The 24,284-nt window shown below is 32.1% G+C and overlaps 1 protein-coding gene across 3 annotated transcripts in view; it reads right to left on the reverse strand.

Moving 5' to 3' along the window:
• Nucleotides 1-5,979: 5,979 nt before the first annotated feature.
• Nucleotides 5,980-24,284, reverse strand: part of LOC132734955 (1-phosphatidylinositol 4,5-bisphosphate phosphodiesterase beta-4-like) — a gene marked incomplete at its 5' end in the record, with an annotated part of 92,188 nt that continues 73,883 nt past the window's right edge. For all 3 annotated transcript variants that reach the window (XM_060721854.1, XM_060721853.1, XM_060721852.1), the window contains 10 exon segments: nt 5,980-8,910; nt 9,880-10,024; nt 10,611-10,712; nt 11,331-11,570; nt 12,641-12,872; nt 14,543-14,728; nt 17,144-17,348; nt 18,330-18,494; nt 19,187-19,289; nt 20,576-20,752. In XM_060721854.1, the coding sequence (XP_060577837.1) occupies nt 8,842-8,910; nt 9,880-10,024; nt 10,611-10,712; nt 11,331-11,570; nt 12,641-12,872; nt 14,543-14,728; nt 17,144-17,348; nt 18,330-18,494; nt 19,187-19,289; nt 20,576-20,752 (1,624 nt within the window).

Genomic DNA, 24,284 nt, shown 5'->3' on the forward strand with positions numbered 1-24,284 from the left:
GATGTATTCTGGATCATATAAGCTCACTCTGTGCTCAGGTGAGCTAAAAAGCACAACTCCGGTTTGAATTCATGTTTTTAATAATCTACTTCTTAAAGACAGCTAGAAGTAACAAAATTATCACATATTAAACACATAAAACACAGAAGATTATAATATTAGTTTTATCTGCATAAAAATTCTCACGATGTTTTAAATAATGCCAATTTAGACCTAATCATTTTCATGTTATATTTTACATAAAAAGTTGGATTTAAATTACAACTACTTATCTTCAAAAATTCTGCAAAATTTAAAATCTCTAAGCCATTTAATTTGCAGTGAATTAAAACACATCTTACACCTTGAGGTACTAAAATGTTTTGTTTTAATATCATTATTTCAAACATTTTACTCAAATATTCAAAAAGAAATAAATCTTGCAAATTCATTACTTCCTTATTTTATATATAACATTCTTTAACCCTTAACCTGCTGGTACCTTAGTAAAGTGATTATTTTTTTACCACCAGTCTAGAGCCAGGTCAGCCTGAATATATCCGTGCTGTCTGACCAGGCTCTATACTGTTGGCTGACTAACTTAATACCCCTAAAATTGATAATGAACAGTTAAAAGAAATGGATGTTGGACAAGTCTATTTAAGAAATTGAGCAGGTTAAGGGTTGAAAAGAAAATGGTACAACAGTGACTAATTTAACACTTTATAGAGAAATGATCGGACAAAAGATATCTAGATAAAAATTTCACTTTCACTCTATTCATCATGTACACAAATGTCATACAATAAAAGGAAGCCTTTCACATTGTGGAAAACAAAGAAAAATACATTAAATAAAGTCAAAAGCTTATAAAATGGATTTCAACAATGCTAAAATAAACTGACACTAGGACATATTTTAATTCATTGGCCATTTTGAGAAACAGAAAGGACCAAGTTTGTTTGTTCACAACAGTTATTTTCAGGGATTTCAAAATCATCATGTAAAGATGGACTGAACAATTATGCATCGCAAATTTCAGAAAATTATCATCTTAAAATGAATGAATAAAAATAATGATGTATGACTTACTCAGTTAGTGAACACAAATCTATTTTCTTGAAAGAAAAGGCATACATGCCATATTTCCAGCCAAACAGATAGGGAGAAACTGTGGTAAGTTTGATCCCCTTGCTAGAGATATGGCATTTATGGGAAAAAATACCATTAGTGAAATACAGAAATAGAAACTAAATCAAAATATAGTAAACAGTATAAAAAAATCAGTACAAAGCACCTTAATTAAACCATAAATGGCTACAACTTAAATATAAAACCAAAACAAAATATATATTGCACTGTGTGAGACATTATTTAAAATTATGATACATTACTGTATATGGAATTCATCATTAAAATGGTAACAAGAGAGCCATTATGGCCCTATATTGCTCAACATTACTAGACAAAAGTAAGAATTTCTACAAGTAAAGGTAGGTCATCGGGTCTCCATGCGATGTAGTTTCTGTAACAAGATTTAAATGTATTTTCCTATCACAGCCTTAGTCTTTGTGCAAATAAGAGGCCCATAGAATGAGGCTAACTCTTGACTTCTATGGCCTGATTTACATAACTTTTGTAGGAAACCAAAGATGAAGGTTTTTCTTTTTTTTTTTAAGATTTCATTTTTAAAAACAATTTTCAGCTCCTGTATCCTACTTTAGCATTATTAGACTGGTAACATTTATAGAGGATAAATGGTGATGAACAATGTGTTGCCTGTAGACACATGACAGACATCATGTGATCACAATATTTAGTTTCTAAGAACATAAAGCTTGGGTGAGCTAAACTGCATGTAAGTTTCGACTTGCCTGGTTGTAAACTGTTGGAATAGTTATCAATGAAGCTAGTATATGAGTTCATTATATCAGCAATTGTAATGATAATTAAAGTGGTATACAATTTTGATTATTAGTGCTCAGAACTTTTAGAGCTCTGGGAAACAGAAAATGAAAACAAGTTTATATTTCTTTTTCATTATAGCAGTACATAATGTTGTAAATAAACTGGTATCAGACTTTCAGAAATGATTGATATACATCAAGTAACATGTGTTGTTTAAACAATAGGTCAGACAGAGAAGTGCTCTATCATTATTGTAAAATTGAACATGAACATACAAAATATACACGGAGCACCATCTGAAAATAAACACCTTGCATGACACATTGTTATGTTCAAAATACTGATCAGACTTGGCAAACTAATAAAAAAATACTACACAAAAACAATAGCACACTTCACTGACTCAGCAAGATACAATGAATTAAATTCTATTTAAAGATGTTTTTTAGGAGTTTTCATAGACTATATGTCTATACAAAAGCTCCCGAAAACGTCCTATAAACTTAAACTATCTCAAGAAAATGTTATAACACATACCATCTTTCATTAAAATTGTAGAAATTTAAACAGATTCCATTACATCTGTTAGTTAAAATATGTGAAGAATGATAAATAAAATACATTAAATAAGGAAATCCTCAATAAACAAATATATTATATTCCAATATATAATATAACCATGTTCCTACATGCAGACATTTTAATTTTCTTAATAAAACAAAACAGGTTGGAAATTAAAAGTTCTGTTGAGGAAAAACAAAACGACTTCAGTTTGGCAAGAACCATATGTTTCACTGCATATAAAATAAGTTTTTTGTAGAGATGATGAATATAGTGTTACCTGCCATTAACTTTGATGAACACAATTTAATCCATTATTCTGATAAATTAAAATGCAATAAAATTAAACAAGCATAAAATATTTTCACATAAAAATTGGATTAACTGGACAATGGTAATTTACAATCTGTACAATAAAATCAACAAACAAATTGGAATTAGCTCATTGTTTTTGTATATTGCTTTGAAAGAAAATAAACATGTAAAACTAAACAAAAAAACTTCAATGTATCAGTGTTCAACAGGTAAAAATAATGTATGTGAATTTGCTTCCAAACAAACAACAGTTCAACAGCTGCTGTACTAATAAATTATGATTATATACATCTATATAATAGGACTAATTATTGTATTTCAAAAAGTAAAAATTAAGAAAATCTTATATAAACTGACTTAATTGCATTCTGACAAGTTTCAAACAAGAAAGTCATGTACTGCAACAACTCTTTTTCACAGTACGATTCCATAATTTTAACTTGAACCTATCTAGTTATGTCAGCATATCCAACATTTTAGACTTTATTTTTTACCTATTCTGCTACAATTACAACAAGAGCTGTCTGTAGGACAGCATGCTCGACTATTCTAAGTGCTTGATAGTAAAAGAGCCTTGATATTGTAAATTTTTTTAAGTTCACAAAAGGGCTAATTTTTTTTATAAATTCATGTTATAGGCCTTAGAGAGAGTCTAATTATACAGAATTGGCTTGACTATTCGGAAGGTAATGTCACAAGGGTTTTTTTATTGAGTATAATAATACTAATTACCTATGAATACATAAATTTGACAGAAAAGGTACAAAGGCTTGTTATTAAGATGTTTTATCAAGTAAATCACTACTTTATTATTATGAATGCATAAAATTGTCCAAAAAAAGGCACAAACCCTTCAGTAGTTATTGAGATAACAGCTTACAAGCAAAACTTTACCATGAATTTCTAAGTTGAAAAAGGGGAGAAAAATCAGCCTAAATGCAAGATAGAATTATGGATCTTTGTCAGTGACCTACAATTATGACCCTAAATGCATATGTGAAGTTTTAAATAAATATCTTTAATAGTTATTGAGATATGTAAAACTTGCATGTAAACATTAACCAAGAGACTAAGTAGAAAAGGGGATATGAATCAGCCTTAGTGCAAGATAGAGTTATGGAACTTGGTCAGTGACATACAATTAATTTTTGACCCTCCAATTATGACCCTAAGTGCATGTGTAAAGTTTCAAGTAAATATCTTTGAAGACCGTTAACCTTTAACCAAAATTTCTAAGTTTTAAAGGGGTAAATAATTCTGCAAATATTGCAGACAGAGTTATGCAATTTTGCAAAGTGATGTACATTGTTACTATAAATAAGTATTTTAAATTTCAATTGATTATCTCAAGCAATAATTGAGATATTTGACTTTACAAAAAACTTTAACCAAAATTTCTAAGTTCCAAAGGGGCATAATTCTGTCAATATGGTAGGCAGAGTTATCCAACTTGTCAATCTGATGTACATTGTTACTATAAATAAGTATTGTAAGTTTCAATTGAATATCTCAAGCAATAATTGAGATATTTGACTTTACAAAAAACTTTAACCAAAATTTCTAAGTTAAAAAGGGGCATTATTCTGTCAATATTGTAGGCAGAGTTATCCAACTTGTCAATCTGATGTACCTTGTTACTATAAATAAGTATTGTAAGTTTCAATTGAATATCTCAAGTAATAATTGAGATATTTGACTTTACAAAAAACTTTAACCAACGCAGACGCCGACGCCGGGGCGACTACAATAGCTCTCATATTCTTCGAATAGTCGAGCTAAAAAACTGACTTAAGGATAAATTGTTACACTTGATGTAATCAACATAAATCACATTCAAAGTTTTATTAACTTGTACATTTCTTATTATTTCAGGCCAAATTATGACTAAAAATATTTCTTTTACCATAGCAACCAGAATTCTGATCAGAAATAAAAAATATGACATCCATAATTTCCATATTGTTTACATATACAAGTTGTATAATCTTGATCGTATCCAACAGATTTCTGACAGACAGACAGACAAACAATGAACCTACATAAACCCTAGGTATAAATACATATAATCATGACAATAATAATACAAACCCATAAAACATTATTCTTTTATATAATATTAGCAATATTTTAAATATACAAACAATAACAAGAGAGCCAAATTTACTGTGTATGTCCAGTAACTTAGGATTGTGCAAAAAATGCAGGACTTGTGCAAAAGTAGCACATTCCTTTCAGAAATGAGCAACACAGAAATTAAAGGGACCAATATTTATATTGCACTTCAAATTGAAAGAAATTAATAAGCGCATATGCTTGCAGAGACATTATGTTTAAACCTCATCAATATATTTTAATGAAAGTGTTTAATTTTCAAGATTATTCATGAGAATGTCTACCTTACTTTTGTTTTGATGGCAACTTTTGAGTTTTGTTGATATCTTTAAATACAATAACGTAAATATTACATAACAATTTTTTATATTCGGTGTACATGTACCTGAGACATTTGTCAAACTACTCATGTCATATTACACTTAAATAAGCACATAACATGAGTCTGACCATTTTATGAGGTAACGCCAAATTTATGTATGATGCACCAAACAGCAACACTGGTTACCTCATAAGAAGTAGATGATTCTTATTTTTCCGTAATACAACACTAGTAGTTTGGCAAATGTCTAAGGTATACATAATATGATTTAAATTAAGTTTCAAACGCTTTAATGTACTGATTTATTTTGATGAAACACAAATGTTGCCTTCAAAATGGTAGTCAAGCCGTCATTCTCACAAATGATCTAAAAAGAAAAAACATATTTCTGAAAAAATTTGTAATCTTGGTAAAAGTATTATGTCATAGCACCAGCCCACCTATTTTTTTTTTTTAATTTGTTTTCTGATATTTTGGTCCGTTTACTTACCATGTTACTCATTTTGGCCATAGTGTTGCACAGATTTGGTGTAAGTTTTGCTTTATTTGCACATTCCTGCATTACTGGATATACACGGTGATGATGACCCAGAATCTCTCACCTGAGATACAATGCTTTTACAAAGGTTTACAATTTTTATTTTTCAATTTTGTGTAGGTTTTGTAGAGGACCACAAGGTGATTCTATATGCCAACATAAAAAAATTCTGGGCACTGTACTGTCAGAGAAGAGATTTTAACGGATTTCATTTTCAAAGTCTATTTTTACAACTTTTGTAAAGGATCACCTAAGGATCATTCCTCTAAAGTTTGGTCAAAATCTATCGAGTGGTTTGTGAAATGTTGCTAATGTGGATAATGATGACCGACAAGCCACAGACACACTGCCACCACAGAAGCTCATCTCTGAGCACTTTGTGTTCAGGAGAGATAATTAAAACAATGTTGTATTAATATAGTGTGAGCAATGTTTATAAACACAATTTTGACATGAGACAATTAATATCAACAAGACATATTATCATGCAAAAAATCCATAAATAACTATTTTAGTGTTGTTTTTTTTCATGCATCATCATAGGTAGATGATATTTTTTTACAATTTGAAAGGTAATGAATAATTTATCAATGACATTTGTTTCATTAGAAAAACATACATTATATAAGATATATTTTCAAGCTTGAATAAATGATTTGTAAACATTTTGCCTACAATGTTTAAATATCAGACAAAAGCAAGCAGTTATTTGTACTTTTCTGACTACCGGTATCATATCTTATCCAATACCTCACATTGTATTCAGATCTGATATAACATATCAAACTAGAACTATCGCTGAATGCGATTCATACCCCCACCAATGTCCTTGACAGAAGACGACTTAGAAAGGTGGTTAAGGGAGTAACTTTAGTGGCACAAATACATATTCATAAAAAGAAATTATCTCTGGTGGAAAAAAAGACAAATTGTACAGGTAATAGTATAAATATATATTGTCAAATCATGTTGGAAACAGTTACAAATAACCTTTCATTTTCCCAATGTCCTAAAACAAACAAAAGCAGTGAAGTTAAGAAAATAGCATAATTATGTCAAAATGTAATTAAGAGTGGAAAAACTTTGCTTACTTGTGACCCTATAATTCACTGGAATTGTAGAATTTTCGTCGTCTGAGCATGCTTGTTACCATTCATATACTGGTTTAAGAAATATAATAGTAAATAAATTTAAAGACATAAAAATGGACTTAACTTTGTCAAAATACAATACAAAGTTATCCCCCTCCCACTTTTTTTAGTTATGAAACTTGACCAGCATATCTTACTTGTGACACTTCGCATATATTTGAAGTTTCAAATGATTAGAAATATTCAAGTACATGTAAAAATTTCTGAACATTTTCTAAGTCAATTTTTAACCTTCAAGTGTGGCCTTGACCTAAAGCTGGCACAAGGGTAAGATGGGTTCTGCACATTACCCAGTTAAGGTAAACATTTGAGTCAAGTTTGAAGAAAATCCTTCCATAAGTATAGGATTTATAGAGTGGACACAACATATTGTCTAGTATTGATTGTAAGTAAATTTAAAGACTTAAAAAGTGGCATAATTTTGTCAAAATGCAGAAACAAAACATAGAGATATCATTCTTTTATTTTATTTGACTTAAGGTATGCACATGCCTTTGTAAAAATCAGTTACTGCCTCGTTCAAACCTAATATGTTTATTTCAACATTTCGTTATCTCAATATTTTTTTGGACGGTCCCGATGACTTCCAGATAACGAGAGTCGACTGTATTCAAATATTGAATAACATCTGATACAAACAAATGCTAGAATCAATTCTAAATAATATTCTAGCATAACAAAATGAAAACAATAATAAATATATTAACAATTTTGATGTTTGTATTACAATCTAGCCGCCATTAAAATATGATACTAACAACATTACAATCCCCACATACATGTATAACCCATTACTTGCTGCAGTAATGAGACAATCCAGTCTACAAATATGTGCAGTTTGACCAGGAACTATAGTGTTGACTGAAAAACTTGATAGCTGGACAAGTCATACTTCTTATTCAGCAGGTTGTTGGTTTAAATACATTATTTGTTTTAGGTAAAACCTTTCAATAGTGAGCTTATCCTGTTTCTAACCATACATTTTTTCAATTTTAAAAAGGTAAAATTTAGCAGTATCAGTATAGAGTAAGTATAAAAGAGTGCAGACTAGATTAACTTAATACCATACCTGGCAGCATTCATGGTATTATATTTACCTAACACTCTCTAAAGCAACTATATTATATTTTCATTATTTTGTACACATATGTTAGTAGTCGTGAAGACAATAACTATTGAATTATAACATAGCTCCGTAATAAAGTAACTTTGCACATTAATCATTACACTGGATGTTATATAAAGATACAGTACAACCTCGACACTGCAACAACTTTTTGGAGGCAGACATTTTGCTTGTTGCCAAGAGGGGTTAATATATGGTGAAGTCCTCCTTTAGTTGCAAAGAGGTAATTGATCTACAGAGGTCTATTATGCAGAAGTTGCACTGTATATAATATTGATGGAGACAGTAAAACAAGCTATATACATGTACTGATATTGCCCTATATATAGATTTTATAACCCTGTAACAAGCAAGTCAGTACAGATGTCTTGGTGGGTATTCAAATTTCCATAATTTTGAAGTGTCAGCTGCACCTATATTATAACATGTGTGTCTCCTGTATTACAATATATAAAGAACATGAGATTCAAATTGTACTCCATTACTAGCACAGATAGCTTCATCTTTTGGCAGGATATAAGAATGAGAAATCTTTATCTCAAGCTCATCAAATGTTTTTGTTGTGCTGGCATTTTCCTGAATCCAATGTAGTTGCGTGTATTCAAACACATGTCATATCTTCAAGCCATTACCTTATAAAATAACCAATTCAAAACATATTCTTTAAACTGTTTCAAAGTTTATCTGGAAGATTTAGAATAGCTAATTTTAAAAATTCTTAAAATATGATCCTAAAATTAAACAACACAAATTGTTTTACACAACACTGCTAAATGCTAAAATATGATTGGATGAGAGATAATCACATGACCTACACACTGACCAATCATCATACATCTGTCTCTGGTTTCATGGCAAGCTTTGCTTCTGTTCTTACCATGTCAGCTACCTCTAATTCCTGAAAATAAACAAACTTCATTTTTACCATGTCCTTCTGATAAAATACAATGATTGTCATTGGATCTGCTTTGATGTTATTTTAACTTCAAGTATTTCAAATAGCTGTTTCACTGAATCATATAATTTATATTCTGTAACACATTTACAGCTACAATGTAACAAGAATGGTCTGTACAACAAAGAAAACAGCACAACATCAATATAAAAAACAGCAATAACTTCAGCTTTACATGAAAATTATTTATTATTGTTATATTGCAAACATAAAATGTGTTTGTTGCATTAAACAATGCCTATCAATGCAACTATCTTGTTATCTTTCTTACTAAGTCTAAAACCCACAACTGAGTAAAGATACAATAACTAGAAATGGGTCCATAAGACATGGATGCCCCTCCCCCTCTCCACTGTTATTGTCAGTCTACAGACTTACATTTCTGTAACAAGTTTCATGAGTCTAGAATTAATTAATCCACACATGAACAAAACTACAGGTGCACAACATCACATGCTGATCACCTTTCCTGTAAAGTTTGTTGACTCTTGCTCAAAAACTTTTAGTGCAAAATGTGACACAACATGAGAAAGCATGAACAAACATGCCACCATATTGGGATAAAGCGCCATCTGTATTGTTATTTTCTTTTGTTTAATAGAGGGCTATTTGCCCCTTCCTCTATTGTTACAGAATGAAGTCCATTGTTTCAATATGTTCTGTTTACAATTAGATGACACACACACACAGACAGACAGACAAGGGCAAATCCAAATGCCAACCCACAGGAACATTCAAATCAATTCAGGCATGAATTGTTCCCTTTGTAGAACCATTGGCACTTATATACAAGATTCAATAGATAAATCAGTGAGTTTGTTTTGTAAATAAACATTAAAATCCTTGAGTATTCAGAACAACATTATTCTGTCAAACATTTGAGGCATTAAATATTGATATAGATGTTTTTACCTTAGAAGTTTCCTTGGCATATTTATCTAGCTGTTCCTGGTGAAGTTTCTTCAGTTGTTCTACCTGTCTGTAGTGTTTCATTGTTAACCTCTTCCTCTCCTCGATAAACTTCTTCATATTGTTCTCATTTATCTCACGAAAACGCCTACAATGTTAAAATGTTTCAAATTCATTCAAACAAACCAGGGACATAATGTTCCTGTCTCAACTTTGTAGCAATCTATCATAAGAAGTTCCCATTAATTCATGCTAACAATTGTGGATAAAATGTGCATAAAGAGACATTTTACTTTTACTGATGACAAATTAATGAAACAAAACATTGGTGCATCTCTATGAGCAAGAAAGCTGGTAAACAGTTGATTAACATGAAATAGTTCAATGTCTATCACAGGGTCTGAACCAACAAAAGTAATCAAATGTTGATAGGTTTAAACAATGCATTATTCATATCTGAAACTGATTTGATGGCTTCTTTTTATAATTAAGAATAAAGAAATATACTCAAAATGAAATTGAAAATCTATATTAAGTGCAATTCTTAGAGTGATTCTAGTTTAAGGGTTCAAACATTTTTTCAATTCTCATTCATACTATAATTCTAGTAAAGCAGAGTGAGTGAATGTTCTGGAATCTTGCACACAAGTTATTGGTACAGACCAACATCAAATGAGATAAAAAATCTTGAAAAATAATTTAATTAGATAATTGTTTAAATATAGATATTTTACCTTTCTCTTTCTGCTTTGTTCTTTATAGATTTATCACTCATAACAGATTTACTCGATTCTACTGACTGCTTTGCCTGAAGTGCTTTCTGTTCTTTATTGTCCCTAAAATAAATATACTAATACTTGTGTCATCTGCTATAAATTGTTGAAAATATCTGTTTTAATGTAGTTTTAACTTATTCCTATTTTCTAAATTCATCATAGCACTGACATGCTTTAACTAGGTTGCTGATTGGCCATTTTACGAAGGATATACATGTATTTGACCTAAATACACTTTTACTGTTTCCGTATTTAGAACTGATCATTATTGATTTTTATCAAAGATGAACATTTAAAGAAAGGTTATCTGGTTTGACTACATAGCTGTGCACGCTGCCCAGGTTCTATAAATGCACTGGGGATCTTTCACATTATCGTACAAAATGTGATGTTTTTCGCTGTAACTTTTCTTAACAACCATGAAAACAATTGCATTTTACACAGGCTGGATGACCTTTGAATCAAAACAAAAATAAAGTGACTATTTGTCATGAATAAATTTTGTCTGGTAAATTGATTGTCCTGTAAGTATGGAGAATCCAAGTAGACACCTTCTGTTCTATCAGGCTAAAATAATTGTTAACCATTTTATGTATGGGTATCTTGCAAAGTTCAAGAAAACATGTAATTCTTTTAAAACTAAAAATACAATATATGTATTTAAATATTTCAACTGACCTCTCTTGTCTGACTTCTAATTCTTTGAGTTGACCAGTGTGAGCTTCATGTAGCAGTTTCCGTAAACATTCATTCTGCTGTACGATATGTTCTTTTTTTAAATCATGTTCCTCGTTCAGTTGTCTCAATACCATATCGGACCATTCTCTAGTCTGATCTACCACTAGACGATGTACGTTCTCTTTATGATCATTATTTAACGACATCACCTTACCCTGGTTACTGGCCTTGTTCTCATTACTGTGAATAATAAGAACATGGATAAGATTATATATGTCCTCATGTACAAATTGAATCATGCAATAAAATCTGTTTTCCACTTACTGCCTTCATGTGACTATGCTTAAAAGTTTTGTTTACATATAAATATCTTAAAACATTATTCTGATGTTCTAATTAAATGACCTTTTTCCCAAGGTTTTATATGACCCATTTTTTCCCAATGTTTTATATGATCCATTTTTTCCCAATGTTTACATAACTATTTTTTCATCAATGTTTAACAACCCATTTTTCTTAATGTTTAAATATATCTATCTATCTTGGAAACATGATTTTTGCCTCTAATTCTAAATATATTGGTGAATATTCACACATCAAATGTGTCATTTTTAAATCACATTTACTAAACAATTTACAGAGAAACATTGCATTTGAGAAACAGCCATTTCTGGACAATGCTTGAACGTAAACAAATTTAGAAACATGTACACAATTTTCAGACTAACATTTTTTAAAGATAATTTCTCCATAGGTAAAATTTGCAGTTTGGTTTCCCAAGCTACAGATCAAAATATCAAAATGACCCTTACATATTATAACAGGCATATGTAGCATAAGCTTAAATGAAGACATAATATATTTCTAGATAGTGTAACAAAAATAAAATAGAGAAAATAGGAATCCCTAAAGAAAGTCTAAAATGGTAAAATTGAAAATGTTGAAGGCTTGGTTTAATTGAGCCTGTTCATGGACGGTACTGTCAAGTGCAAACTACCAGCCACACCCCTTACACCAGCTTAAGCAAAGTTCAACATTTAAACATGAAAATGGTGAAATTTTGAATTTAGAAACATCTGCAGATGTTTTCATACAGAAGTTATCATGGAACCTTCAATGTGACACAGTGGTGTCACTCCATGAAAAGCGGCGTATGGTCTCCAAGTAAAAGAAAGAGCGTGCCCTTAACAAGAAAACAATGGACAGAACTAAACAAAATGGAAATTTGAAAGGAAATCAGAGGTTAAGAAGCCTGCATATCACAGATAAGACGTCAAAAGACAAATTAAATACATACAAATTTTACATACCCTTTCTTTTTGATCATTTTTTCCACTTGCTTTTCTGTTGCTATTTTTTCCTTGTCATGACATGCCACAAGTTTATCAACCACTAAACAATGTTGCCTTTGCATGTTGGATCGTTCCTTCTGCTGCTTCTTTTTTAAACACTCTAAATCTTTACTTTGTTTCCTTAACAACTTTTGAAACACTTTGTCTAATTTTAAACTATCACGGTTTATTGCTTCAAATATCAGCTCCTCTGTTAAAATACAAAACAATGTATAAAGACATGTATTGAGTAATCAGTTCACAAATAAGAAAATCAGATCAACATTTACAGTCGGCATCGTGCTTGCGTCCAACTTTACTAAGCGACTCTTTTATTAAGCAACCGCATATAATCCCGCCGGATGATTTTTACTATGTAAGTTCATTCCATTAAAGGGACTCCACTGAGGTTTTTTGACATGATGGGACTGAAAATATTTTTTCCAGATAATTGTACCATTTGATGTAGGTTTAGACCACTAATCTTTGTGCAAAATTTCAGATCATTCGCGCACACTGTTTTTCCAGAATAGTTAAAACTGACCCAAACTGAAAAGCGTTAAAACGCTTTTCACTCAAATTAGGCTAAGAAAAGCATAAAAATACGATTTTCAATTTATTTAAAAGTATATTTCTTAACTATCTTTGTGCATATATTACTGTTTAAAGTGCCCCAGCTCATTTATGTAAGAAATTCAAATGTTATGTTTTTAGACTTTTAAACCCTTTAAACAACAGTTTTATATCACAGCCAGCGTCCACTAAATGTCAGCCCAAATATACGAAATTAAGTGTTTAAGTATCTATTAAACGGCCGTGACAAACAATCGTCGTTCAAAAACGAATTAATTTACAATTGCAATCGTTTCAAAATCGGATAAAATCGCTTAAAACGAAAGAAATATTTTCCCGATCACAATATTTACTTAGCCATATTTTGTCAGAGCAATAAAAAATGACCCTCGGACAAAAAAAGCAAAATAAAAAAATAGATCTCTAAAAAACTAACTGAATTTGAATCTGGTGGTGGAAAAAACTAATTGTTAAAAAAAAAAAAATATTTGGAGCTTTGGGCTATGAGACTGTAATACATACATAATATTGTACAGTTTTTGTTATTGTAAAGGATGATATTATATCTATGACTTGTAGTATAAAAAAGTCTCAAATTTTCCAGAATTCTATTGAGAGACCACTTTATTAAGGACCAATTTTTGGCAGTCCCTTGAGTGGTCTCTTAATACAATGTCGACTGTATTTAACTAGAAGTAAAAAAAAAACTGACAACTTTTCTGATCTTAATAACCGCAAATCAACACGAGATGACAATTAAAATGTGTCACAGTTACTTGAACCACTCTGTATGAAATTAATTATATCTTCTATTTGTTTCATTTGAGTTCCAAATATTTCATATCAAGCCCTTGGACTTGCATCTTTGCATTTTATCAACATTATTAGATTGTATATTTGTTTGACTACAATATTTTCTGGTCCAACAATTATTGTAGTTAAAGAAAGTGGAGGTCTTCTTGGCTAAGAAGTTATAATTGTTACTGTCAAGGAGTTATTTCCTAGCAAAACTCATGTAATTTCTTTTCTGTGAGGATAGAATATTTATGTTGTACCAACACAGTAGAGGTCATATGGCAATTTTCCTGCTTTACTGTTGAAGAAAGACCAGACACACCTGAGTAACAACACTATGTAAGCTAGCTGGATAGCTTTCTCATATGAAGGAATCCAAAGACCCCAGCAGGACTAGAACAAACAGTGGTGTGAGGAAAGTGGCTTAAAGTAAATAACTTAACCACTTGGCCACAGAGGCCCCTTTGACATAACTTAAAACCGAACAAAAAGTATCTATTTGTACTTATATACCTTCCTTCTTTGAGATCTTGGTTCCATCTGTACTATTCTGAGCTGTTGCTGGCAGTTTACCATTTCCTGCTGTAGAGTGACGTTTAGATACTATAGGAATGTCACCAATATCCTTCTCATCAATCCCCATCTTCATGATCTGATTGGTCAATGGTAGCTGCGGCTTGAATAATGAAGACACAATATCTGAAACAGAGTTTTTATAATTATGAACTTTTTATCCTGCATTCACCCCTCCATCTAAAAGAAACTGCACAATAGTTTGAAATGTCGGACCATGTCCATTTATTCTGTATCATAAGAAGTGATTTGTTAAAACTTGACATTTCTTAATTTATGCTGATAATTATTAATTTTATTATGATATGGTTTAAATCTTCCAAGTTTCACATAATATTTATACTCTGCATTAGGTTGTGATATAAAAAGATTCTAGGGTCAAGTCAAATTCTCATTGGTCTTTGAAATGGATTTTTAGGGTCCTAGTTTGAAAACAAGATTGCATTTGAGAAAAATGCTATGCCACCGCATGGTTCAAATTTCATAGCTGTACATCAAAGGACAAGAAAGTAGGTCACATCATCAAAATCTAGGTCAAAGTTCAATTTAACAACTAAAATTGTGCACATGGTCAAAATGTCATTGCTGTACATCAAAGGACAAGAAAGTAGGTCACTGTCCCCTTGGGCAAGGCATAATTTTGACCCAAGGGTTTAATAACAATCTTGATACAGGTCCACCAAACAACATTTCAAATCAAATATCAAAGCTATAGCTTTCTCCCATTCAGAAAACATTTGTTTTATTTTCTGGTTTTACTACGTGTACACAATGAGAATCACTGCCCCCGGGCAGGGCCAATTTTTGACATTTAAACAACTTTGGTAGAGGACCTATAGATGATATTATATATCAAACATTTAAGCTCTATGCCTTGAACCTTCAGACAAATTTTTTTTTTTCACTATATGTACATAATGAAAATCAATGACCCCCGGGGCTGAATCAATTTTGACCCCAGGGCTATAATTTGGACAATCTTGCTAGAGGTTCACTACACAATGTTTCATGCAAAATATCTTATCTTCTATCCTTTGTAAATTTAGAGAAGATGATTTTTTAAGTTTTAACTATATACATATAAGATAAACCTATGGCTCCCAGGGGCGGGGCTAATTTTGACACAAGAGGCAAAATTTGAACAACTTTGGTAGAGTACCTTTAGATGATGTTATTTAACAAATATTAAAGCTCTAAGCCTTGTACCTTCAGACAATAAGATTTTTTTTATTTTTTACTATATGTATATATTGAAATCAATGACCCCAGGGTGGGGGCAATTTTGACCCCAGGGCTATAATTTGAACAATCTTGCTAGAGGTTTACAACACAATGTTTCATGCAAAATATCTAACCTCTAGCATTTGTCAATTGCTAGAAGAATTTTTTTAAAGTTTTTACTATATACATATAAGGAAAACCAATGACCCCTGGGGCGGGGCCGATTTTGACCCCAGGGCTATAATTTGAACAATCTGGGTAGAGGTCTACCAGACAATGCCTTATGCAAAATATCTAAGCTCTAGGCCTTTTGGGTCTTTACAAGAAAGGTGTTTTAAGTTTTTACTATATGTACATATAGCGAAAATCAATGACCCCGGGGCGGGTCCGATTTTGACCCAAGGGCTATAATTTGAACAATCTTGGTAAGGGTCTACCAGATGATGCCTTATGCAAAAATTCTAAGCTCTAGGCCTTTCGGGTTTTTTACAAGAAGGTATTTTAAGTTTTTACAATATGTACATAGTGAAAATCAATGACCCCCGGGGCGGGGCCAATTTTGACCCGAGGGCTATAATTTGAACAATCTTGTTAGAGGTCTACCAGACAATGCCTTATGCAAAATATCTAAGCTCTAGGCCTTTTCGGTCTTTACAAGAAGATTTTTTAAATTTATTCTTATAATTCCTTTTGGTTGCCATGGCAACCAGATTTCTGCATGGAATGAAATTCTTTGAACAACTTTGGAAGCCCTTCACCCAAGGAACAATCCTGCCAAGTTTGGTTGAAATTGGACTAGTGGTTTTTCACAAGAAGATTTTTTAAGTTCACTATATAATCTATATAACACACACACAAACACACACACAAACACACACACACACAGGTGAATCGCTATATGCCACCGCATCGCAGATGCTGCGGTGTGCATGCAAAAAAACAGACATTGCTGTGTCACAGAGTTATAAAGATCTTTCAGCATTAAATCTAGTAAGGATACTGTTTTCATACATGTACATTGTATACAACCTGTACAGTCAGACCAACTTACAGTCATTAGTGCAGTCCAACCACTGTAATGTTGTCTGTATGATTTAATTTAAATATCTTAAACAGACAAAACAATTAATAATTTTAGAGAGTATTTCAAAATGAGTACAGACTGGGTAGCGGACAGTACAGACCATGATCAGATAGCATATATGTGCAGACCGATCTTGTTTGACATATTAGGACAAAATTTTGTTTAAAATCTTTAAGAGAACAAACAAAACTGCATTAATTTATAAGACAAACACAATCAATAAATTAACAACTGACCTTGAAACTCTTCAGGAACATAAGTTTTCAGACTAATACAGCAGAATACTGTGGGTAATGAGAGAGGAAAGTTTCCCTCAGTGCGGAGTGGTATATGACGGTAACCAGCCTGTAAGCCGTCCAGAGGTAGTATTCTCTGTCCTATCATACGGCCAGTCTCCTCAAATACAGCAATACGTAATACTGCCAAGTCTGGCAATACTACCTGCAATATATATATATAATAAACCTATTTATCTTCAAACAAAACACTCTTTACTCACTAGCTAATTATCTAAACAATTGTTTGCTTCTGTTGCCATTTAGCAATTAGTACAGTTACAGTGCTCTAGTATTTTACAAGAAAGTCAAAATAATACTTTATGAACATTTTGTTACTTTTATGACAAATATTTCATATCTAAATCTTTTTTCCCAGTGATAAGAATCTGTGCTCTAATACCATTATTTTAACATTCTACAACCCATGCTTCCTAAAATGCAAACATTTATTCGGTTCACATAATGTGCCTTTAATACAAGTTGCAAGAACTTGTAATGCAATCAAACTTAAACAAATATGTTTACAAGGGTGGGTGAATATGTAATGCAATATGATGTATAGTTTCTAATTTAGTGATTCTTGTGTTGGTGTAAACTCTTAATCTGCTTTCAAATGATACTAAAATCATGTGAAGTCAACCAATTAAAAATTCTTTTCAATTTAAAAGTACATTACACAAGTAATGAACACATGTAAAATATGGCTGGTAAATACTCGGTTAAAAGTGCAAACATAAAAGCTTGAGCAAAACTAATCAATTTGTTAATTTTTGTTATAACAATATTTGTAATATTTGCACACAAATGAGCTACTGTAATTGATTTTTTTTCCGAGAAATTCGAGTAACCATCCTTAAACATCCATCGTATTCTCCAGACTTAACAGCCTGTGACTGTAAAGCACAAAACATCTTGCTGGTCATCGCTACAAGAGTACAAAATTAATGGACTTGGGTCGGCAATTTTTCAGTTATTGAAAGGCATACCGAAGTATGATTATGTTAAAGCATTTAAAAATTAGATTATGTATTTCTGTAGGAGGAGATTATTTCAAAGGGTTTAAATTGAAAATTGTAAAATATTTGCTCTATTGTAATATTAATTGACCACATTGCATTACATATTGACCCACCCACTTAAGTACCTTTCTGAAAACAAATTCTTCAGCATTATATACTGGATTTAGGCCGTTAGCTGGGACAACTTTGGTTCGGAACTCCTTTCTGATTGTGTCTGTTGGTAAACCATACATGTCAACCTCTACATATGTACCAATCTTCTTGTCTGACAAGAACTGACCTGATATCACCTAAAACAAAGTCATTCCATATACATTCAACTGTGTTCTTGTTGTATATTCATCCTTTATGATCTAAATTGCTACAAAAACATGAATAACTTACAGCTCAAATAGTTTATGCTTTACATAAATTTATGCCTCCATAAAACATGTTAGTTTAAATAAATACAAAAACAGCTTATCTAACGAGAGCTTTGCAAAGGCGGGGCAATATGAAAAGTGTGACCTTGACCTGAGGAAGGTCAAACCTGCAGTCTGCGCATCACCTCATTATGGTTAACATTTCTGCCAGTTATATTGTAGTTTCAATTTCATTCCACCAGTTCAAAAGATACAAACCAGACAAACAAACTGCTAGCAGACAGAACATAACAATGCATGCTGAAATCTTTTTAGGTGTATGAAAATGAAATATTCTGAATATATGGCAAATTATCACTGTAGTCAGTGCAATTATGAAGTAAGGAACCTATGTTTGTTCGGCTTTTCTTGCTGGGTACCAACCAGAAATTATCAATTTCTTAGCAAGTGACAGACTACTAATCACTTGGTTGTGAGAGACAAATGTCTATTAGGTATTTTTGTATGTGCTGAATGACAAAAACAATATGTTTACACACAATGGCTGCATTATAATACTATATTGTCAAATCAAGCAACAAATTTTTCTGATGCAAAAAAGACATATCCTATGAGATTACCTGTACAGTGCAACAAGCAGCTATCACACCAGAAATAGGACTTTCAGAGAAAGGATCAAATGTTCTATCTGGACGTCTCATAAAGTCTGGCTTCAATAAATATCTGTAAGAATAAAACAAAGATTAGAAAATCCTTAATTCATATATATAGATGTGACTAAAAGCTAATCAGCACACATTCAATGTTGTATGTCATTTTCAAACTAATAATTGTCACAAAGAAAAATACAAAACTTAAAAGGATTATGTGTAGAATTATAAATACAAAATGGCCACCTTGGAGGGCAGTAGACATGAAGAGTAGACATGAAGAAACTATTAGTTTAACTAGAAGGGGTTTTTGTCACAAAAACATATGTCACCCAAAACAAGGTATGGTATACGTACTGATCACTTCTGTGAATTTTGGGCAAAATCCTGCCAGCAGTTTGACCTTTGAAAGCCTGACAAGATTTTTCTATTTACAGCTCTGACTGCCATTTTGTGCAGCAAAAAGGAAGTTTCATTGAAATCCCACCATCAGTTTGAAATGTTAAAGACGGACAAGATTTTTCTATTCTTAGCTCTGGCGGCCATTTTGTGCTGCCAAGCAGAACATGCTGGTCATATGCACAACTAGGGATGGTACTGATCACTCCCGTGAAGTTTCATTGAAATCCAGCCAACAGTTTGACCTATGAATGTTGGACAAGCTGAATGGGAACGGACGGACAGACAGACGTGCTCAAAGTTTGGTATTTAAGTGGTTACTCTTCTCTCTGTTGTTTTTTTTAGCCGTGTAAAAGAAAAGTAGCCACATAAGAGCTAACTGAATGAATAGCATCAAAGGAAATTTACTGTTACCTATTGTTCCCATAGCCCCCTAAGTATCTATATGTTTGTACGGACAGACTAACAGACCGTGAATACAAAAACAATATGTCTCCTATTTTAGGAGACATAAATAATTATATAAAATTAACCCACTAAAAGCCATTTTCACTACTAACTTAAATGGTTGGTTTATCATTCTGTAACAATGACATTACTGATGTCAATCATCAACTTTCAAGTTGGTAGATAACCACAAGTGTGCCTCATGCATTTAACTGCAGGTCAACCAACCATTCATAAGCTAGCAGAAAATACTTTACCTGACAAAATTGTTTGTCTTTGACAAGATTTTAACAGACACATATGACAGGTTAGAGAAAGGTCAACAGATTTATGCAAATATTTTTTGTTATTCCTTATAATTCATGGTATATATAATACTGCTGATTGAAAATGTGTGCTATCGTACAAATTGTCGAGCATAAATCAACTAAAAGAGTACATAATGTCACTAAAGAGAGCAATATACAGAACTTCAAAACCATTGTCCTAAAATTTTTGTAAATATTAACTTACCCACAATTCCCATTGTATTCAAATTTTCCCTGATTGAGTTGCATGGCCAAGTCTGGTGTTTGGAAGTTCAGTGCTACCATTTGGCAGCCAGCATTCCAAAATATCTGAGGCATGTAATTACCAGAGTCTACCCGACCTCCTTTTGGATATATACGACTCATCTGTCGCTTATTATAACTATACTGGTTAAGGAATTGTATTGTATTGTTACAATAACATGCATAAGATAAGAAGGCAGTCAAAAATCCAGAGTGCATCAAATGTCTTTATACATTTGTATTTGCTTTGTTATGACAGTATGACATCGCACCCTAGATAAATCTATAAAAACACCTTCATACAAAATATATAAAACCAATCAAACAGTCATAAAAAAATGCATGCATAGCTACTGAAAACTATTAGCAAGAAACTGAAAAGCAAATATTTGACTTACTAAATGGTATATAATAGTTACACAGATAGAGTATTAACAGGCACTATAAGTTATTACCAGTAACTCTTATCTTAACCTTTACTACACTTGGTGTCTAAAATGGACCATCTTTCAGTCTAGACAAATCTTTTCATCAGATTTAAGGAATATTCCATGTAGTGACTGAATAGTGAACAGTGCAGACCATGATTAGACAACACAGATGTGACGGCTGATCTTTGTCTGCGTCTGTTGTGGTGGCATTAGTTGAATAAGTAACTGCAAATTCAGTCAATGCCAGCAGGCTAAAAATTAATGTTTATTATTACAAAAATATACAAGCAAGGTTTTACGCAAGTGTAATATGGCTGCGAAGGAATGGTCAGCTGTGCACTGCATACCAAATAAAATGCTATCTAGAGGAATGTCTATTTAGATCTGGGCAGTTGTTAATTGAAATTAAAGGGGAAGCGTTATGGCAAAAAATTCCATTATGTAGTATTAAGTAGTATTCGTTTTATACTGTGATAAGACAGGTAGCTTCAGTCAATGTGGCAATGTGCCAGGAATCCGATACTTTGTGTATTATCTATATATAGACAGTGTATGTTGCTTGTAATGGTTTATCATAATGCCTTGAACATTAATTAATTATATCCAGATTAAACAATATAAGCAAATTACCAACAATAAAACATCAAATTGAGCATAAATATAGTATATGCTTAGGACATTAAAGGCATCAGACTCATAATCAAATCTAACCAAATGTGTGACCTCGCTTTACTATATTTAAGTTTTTGAAAGCAGAACTATGTCTGCACAGCACTATCCAAATCACCTCAAAAGAAAAATACAAAACTTTAAAAGATAAATGTGTTTTGACATAACTTGAATGCCAAAAATAAACATCATTCAAAAGTATTCTTGTGAAAAACAAATATTTACACAGAAATTTTGCTGAAAAAAGGGGTAAACTCTGTCATGAATCAGTAGCAACTATCACTGGTGCAAAAATTACATCTTACTTGGCACATTTGTCAATGTATTCAATGTACATTAGTCAATAAAGGCTGTAACAGCAAAAGTGTAAAGGTCTGAGTTTTGCACCGGTGACCTGGACCCCAGTACTCCCTAATTTCACCAAAGGTTAAGGGACATTCCAAAGTATCTACCATCCAAATATGAAAGACACCATTAAATGAATTACAACTGCATTTACAAATTGTATCAATCGGGTAACCTTGACCTTAAACCAAGTGACCACTTCTCCATCATTCAAAGTTATAGTACAGACCAAGATATTTAACTACTGAATAAGAAAGACACCATTCAACACCATTCAATAAATAAAGATGCACAATTTGGATCTAATAGCAAAAAAACAACAATTTTTGAGACAGCAGACAAAAAACATCTGATTAAAAAAGGGACACAACTATTTATGATAAATACTTTTCGTCCCAAAGTTTTCTGTTTCTTTTAAACATAATTAGTAATATTTTGCAAAATAATGTATGTTTACATTATTAAATTATTTTAGAAAATGAATTAGTTGACATTCATTTACTGGAAAGTAAAAATCATTAATGTTTTTTGTAAAGGTGGTGGGTGGGGTAATGGTGTACTTAATAAGGGTTATTCATCAGAACCTCGTTAATACACGGTGTTGAGACCTTAGACCACAACATCAGTGTTATAACGGGTTTGCATTGTATTAAAAAAAAAGTTTGATGAAGATCAGATCAAAATTGTGCCCTCCATAGTGTAAACAAGAGCCCGGCTAGGCGTAGCATTATATGCCCGAAAGTGTTTTTGTTTTTTGTTGTTTTTTTTAGTAAGGATGAAGCATTTGTAAGACATTACATAAATTAAATAAAGTATTACCTCCTTCAAATAGCAATCCTCCTATAAAGTTTAAATATTGTGGGTTAAATGGAACTTAAGTTATGCTCTGGAAACTGTTTTCAGTTTTGAGGTAATAGCGACCTTGAACTTTGACCTTGTGAACCCAAAATCAGTAGGGGTCTTCTACCCAATATGGACAATCATCCTATAACATCTGAACACTATTGGCCAAATAGACATTTAGTTAAGTTCTGGAAACTGTTTTCAGTTTTAAAGTAATAGTGACCTTGACCTTTGACCTTGTGATGCCAAAATCAAAAGGGGTCTTCTTCCAAATATGGACAATCATCCTATGAAGTTTGAATATTGTGGGCCAAATAGACTTTAAGTAATGCTCAGGAATTTCTTTTCAGTTTTAAAGTAATTGTGACCTTGACCTTTGACCTTGTGACCCCAAATCAATAGGGGTCTTCTACCCAATACGGCCAATCATCCTATGATGTTTCAATATTGTGGGCCACATGGAACATAAGTTATGCTGAGGAATTTAAAGTTATAGTGACCTTGACCTTGTGACCCCAAATCTATAGGGGTCTTCTACCCAATATGGACAATTATCCTATGAAATTTGAATATTATGGGTCACATGGAACATAAGTTATGCTCTAGAAACTGTTTTCAGTTTTAAGGTGATGGTGACCTTGACCTTTGACCTTATGACTCCAAAATCAATAGGGTCTTCTACTCAAGATGGACAATCATCCTATGAAGTTTGAATATTGTGGGCCAAATGGAAAATAGGGCTTAATCAAATCATAGTGTTTCCATAATGCAGAAATAGGTCATTATAGTCATATTCAAGGTCATCCAAAGTAAAAATTTATTACCACATGCAAAACTGTACTCAAGGTCTAAATTTGATCAAACTACAAAACAAAGTCTCTTTGCCCTTTAAGATATTTTATGGTTTCACAACGAAATCTACCCATATATTAAACTGATGAACCTTGTGGTGGGACCTTACTGAATAGGTGCCATGATTATAACAAACTTTTTAGAGGACCGTAACATGATCCACATGCCAAATATCAAAACTAGGCTTTACACTTTTGGAAAAGACTTTTAATGATTTTTTAAATACACATATTTTGGCATCTATTTCTGCCCAAACTCTGTAACGCATGATACAATCATTTATCTCAATTTTCTGTGTAAGTTTTGTTCAAATCAAACAAGAATTTGTAACAGTTACCAACATCCCCTGCCTTTTACATGATAGTATTATTTCCCAGTTAGATGTATGGATTGGGACTTTCTGTGCAAAATCTTGGTAGCTTACTAGCTTTGCACATGCAACAATAAATTCATCATAGAAATATAATGATATAACTCCTGTCTATGTGTACTTGAGTAGTTTTTATCATTGAAAATATATAACAAACAGGG

Source organism: Ruditapes philippinarum, unplaced genomic scaffold (assembly GCF_026571515.1).
Source record: "Ruditapes philippinarum isolate M1 unplaced genomic scaffold, ASM2657151v2 ctg150_1_1_1_1, whole genome shotgun sequence".
Classification (NCBI taxonomy): Eukaryota; Metazoa; Mollusca; class Bivalvia; order Venerida; family Veneridae; genus Ruditapes; species Ruditapes philippinarum.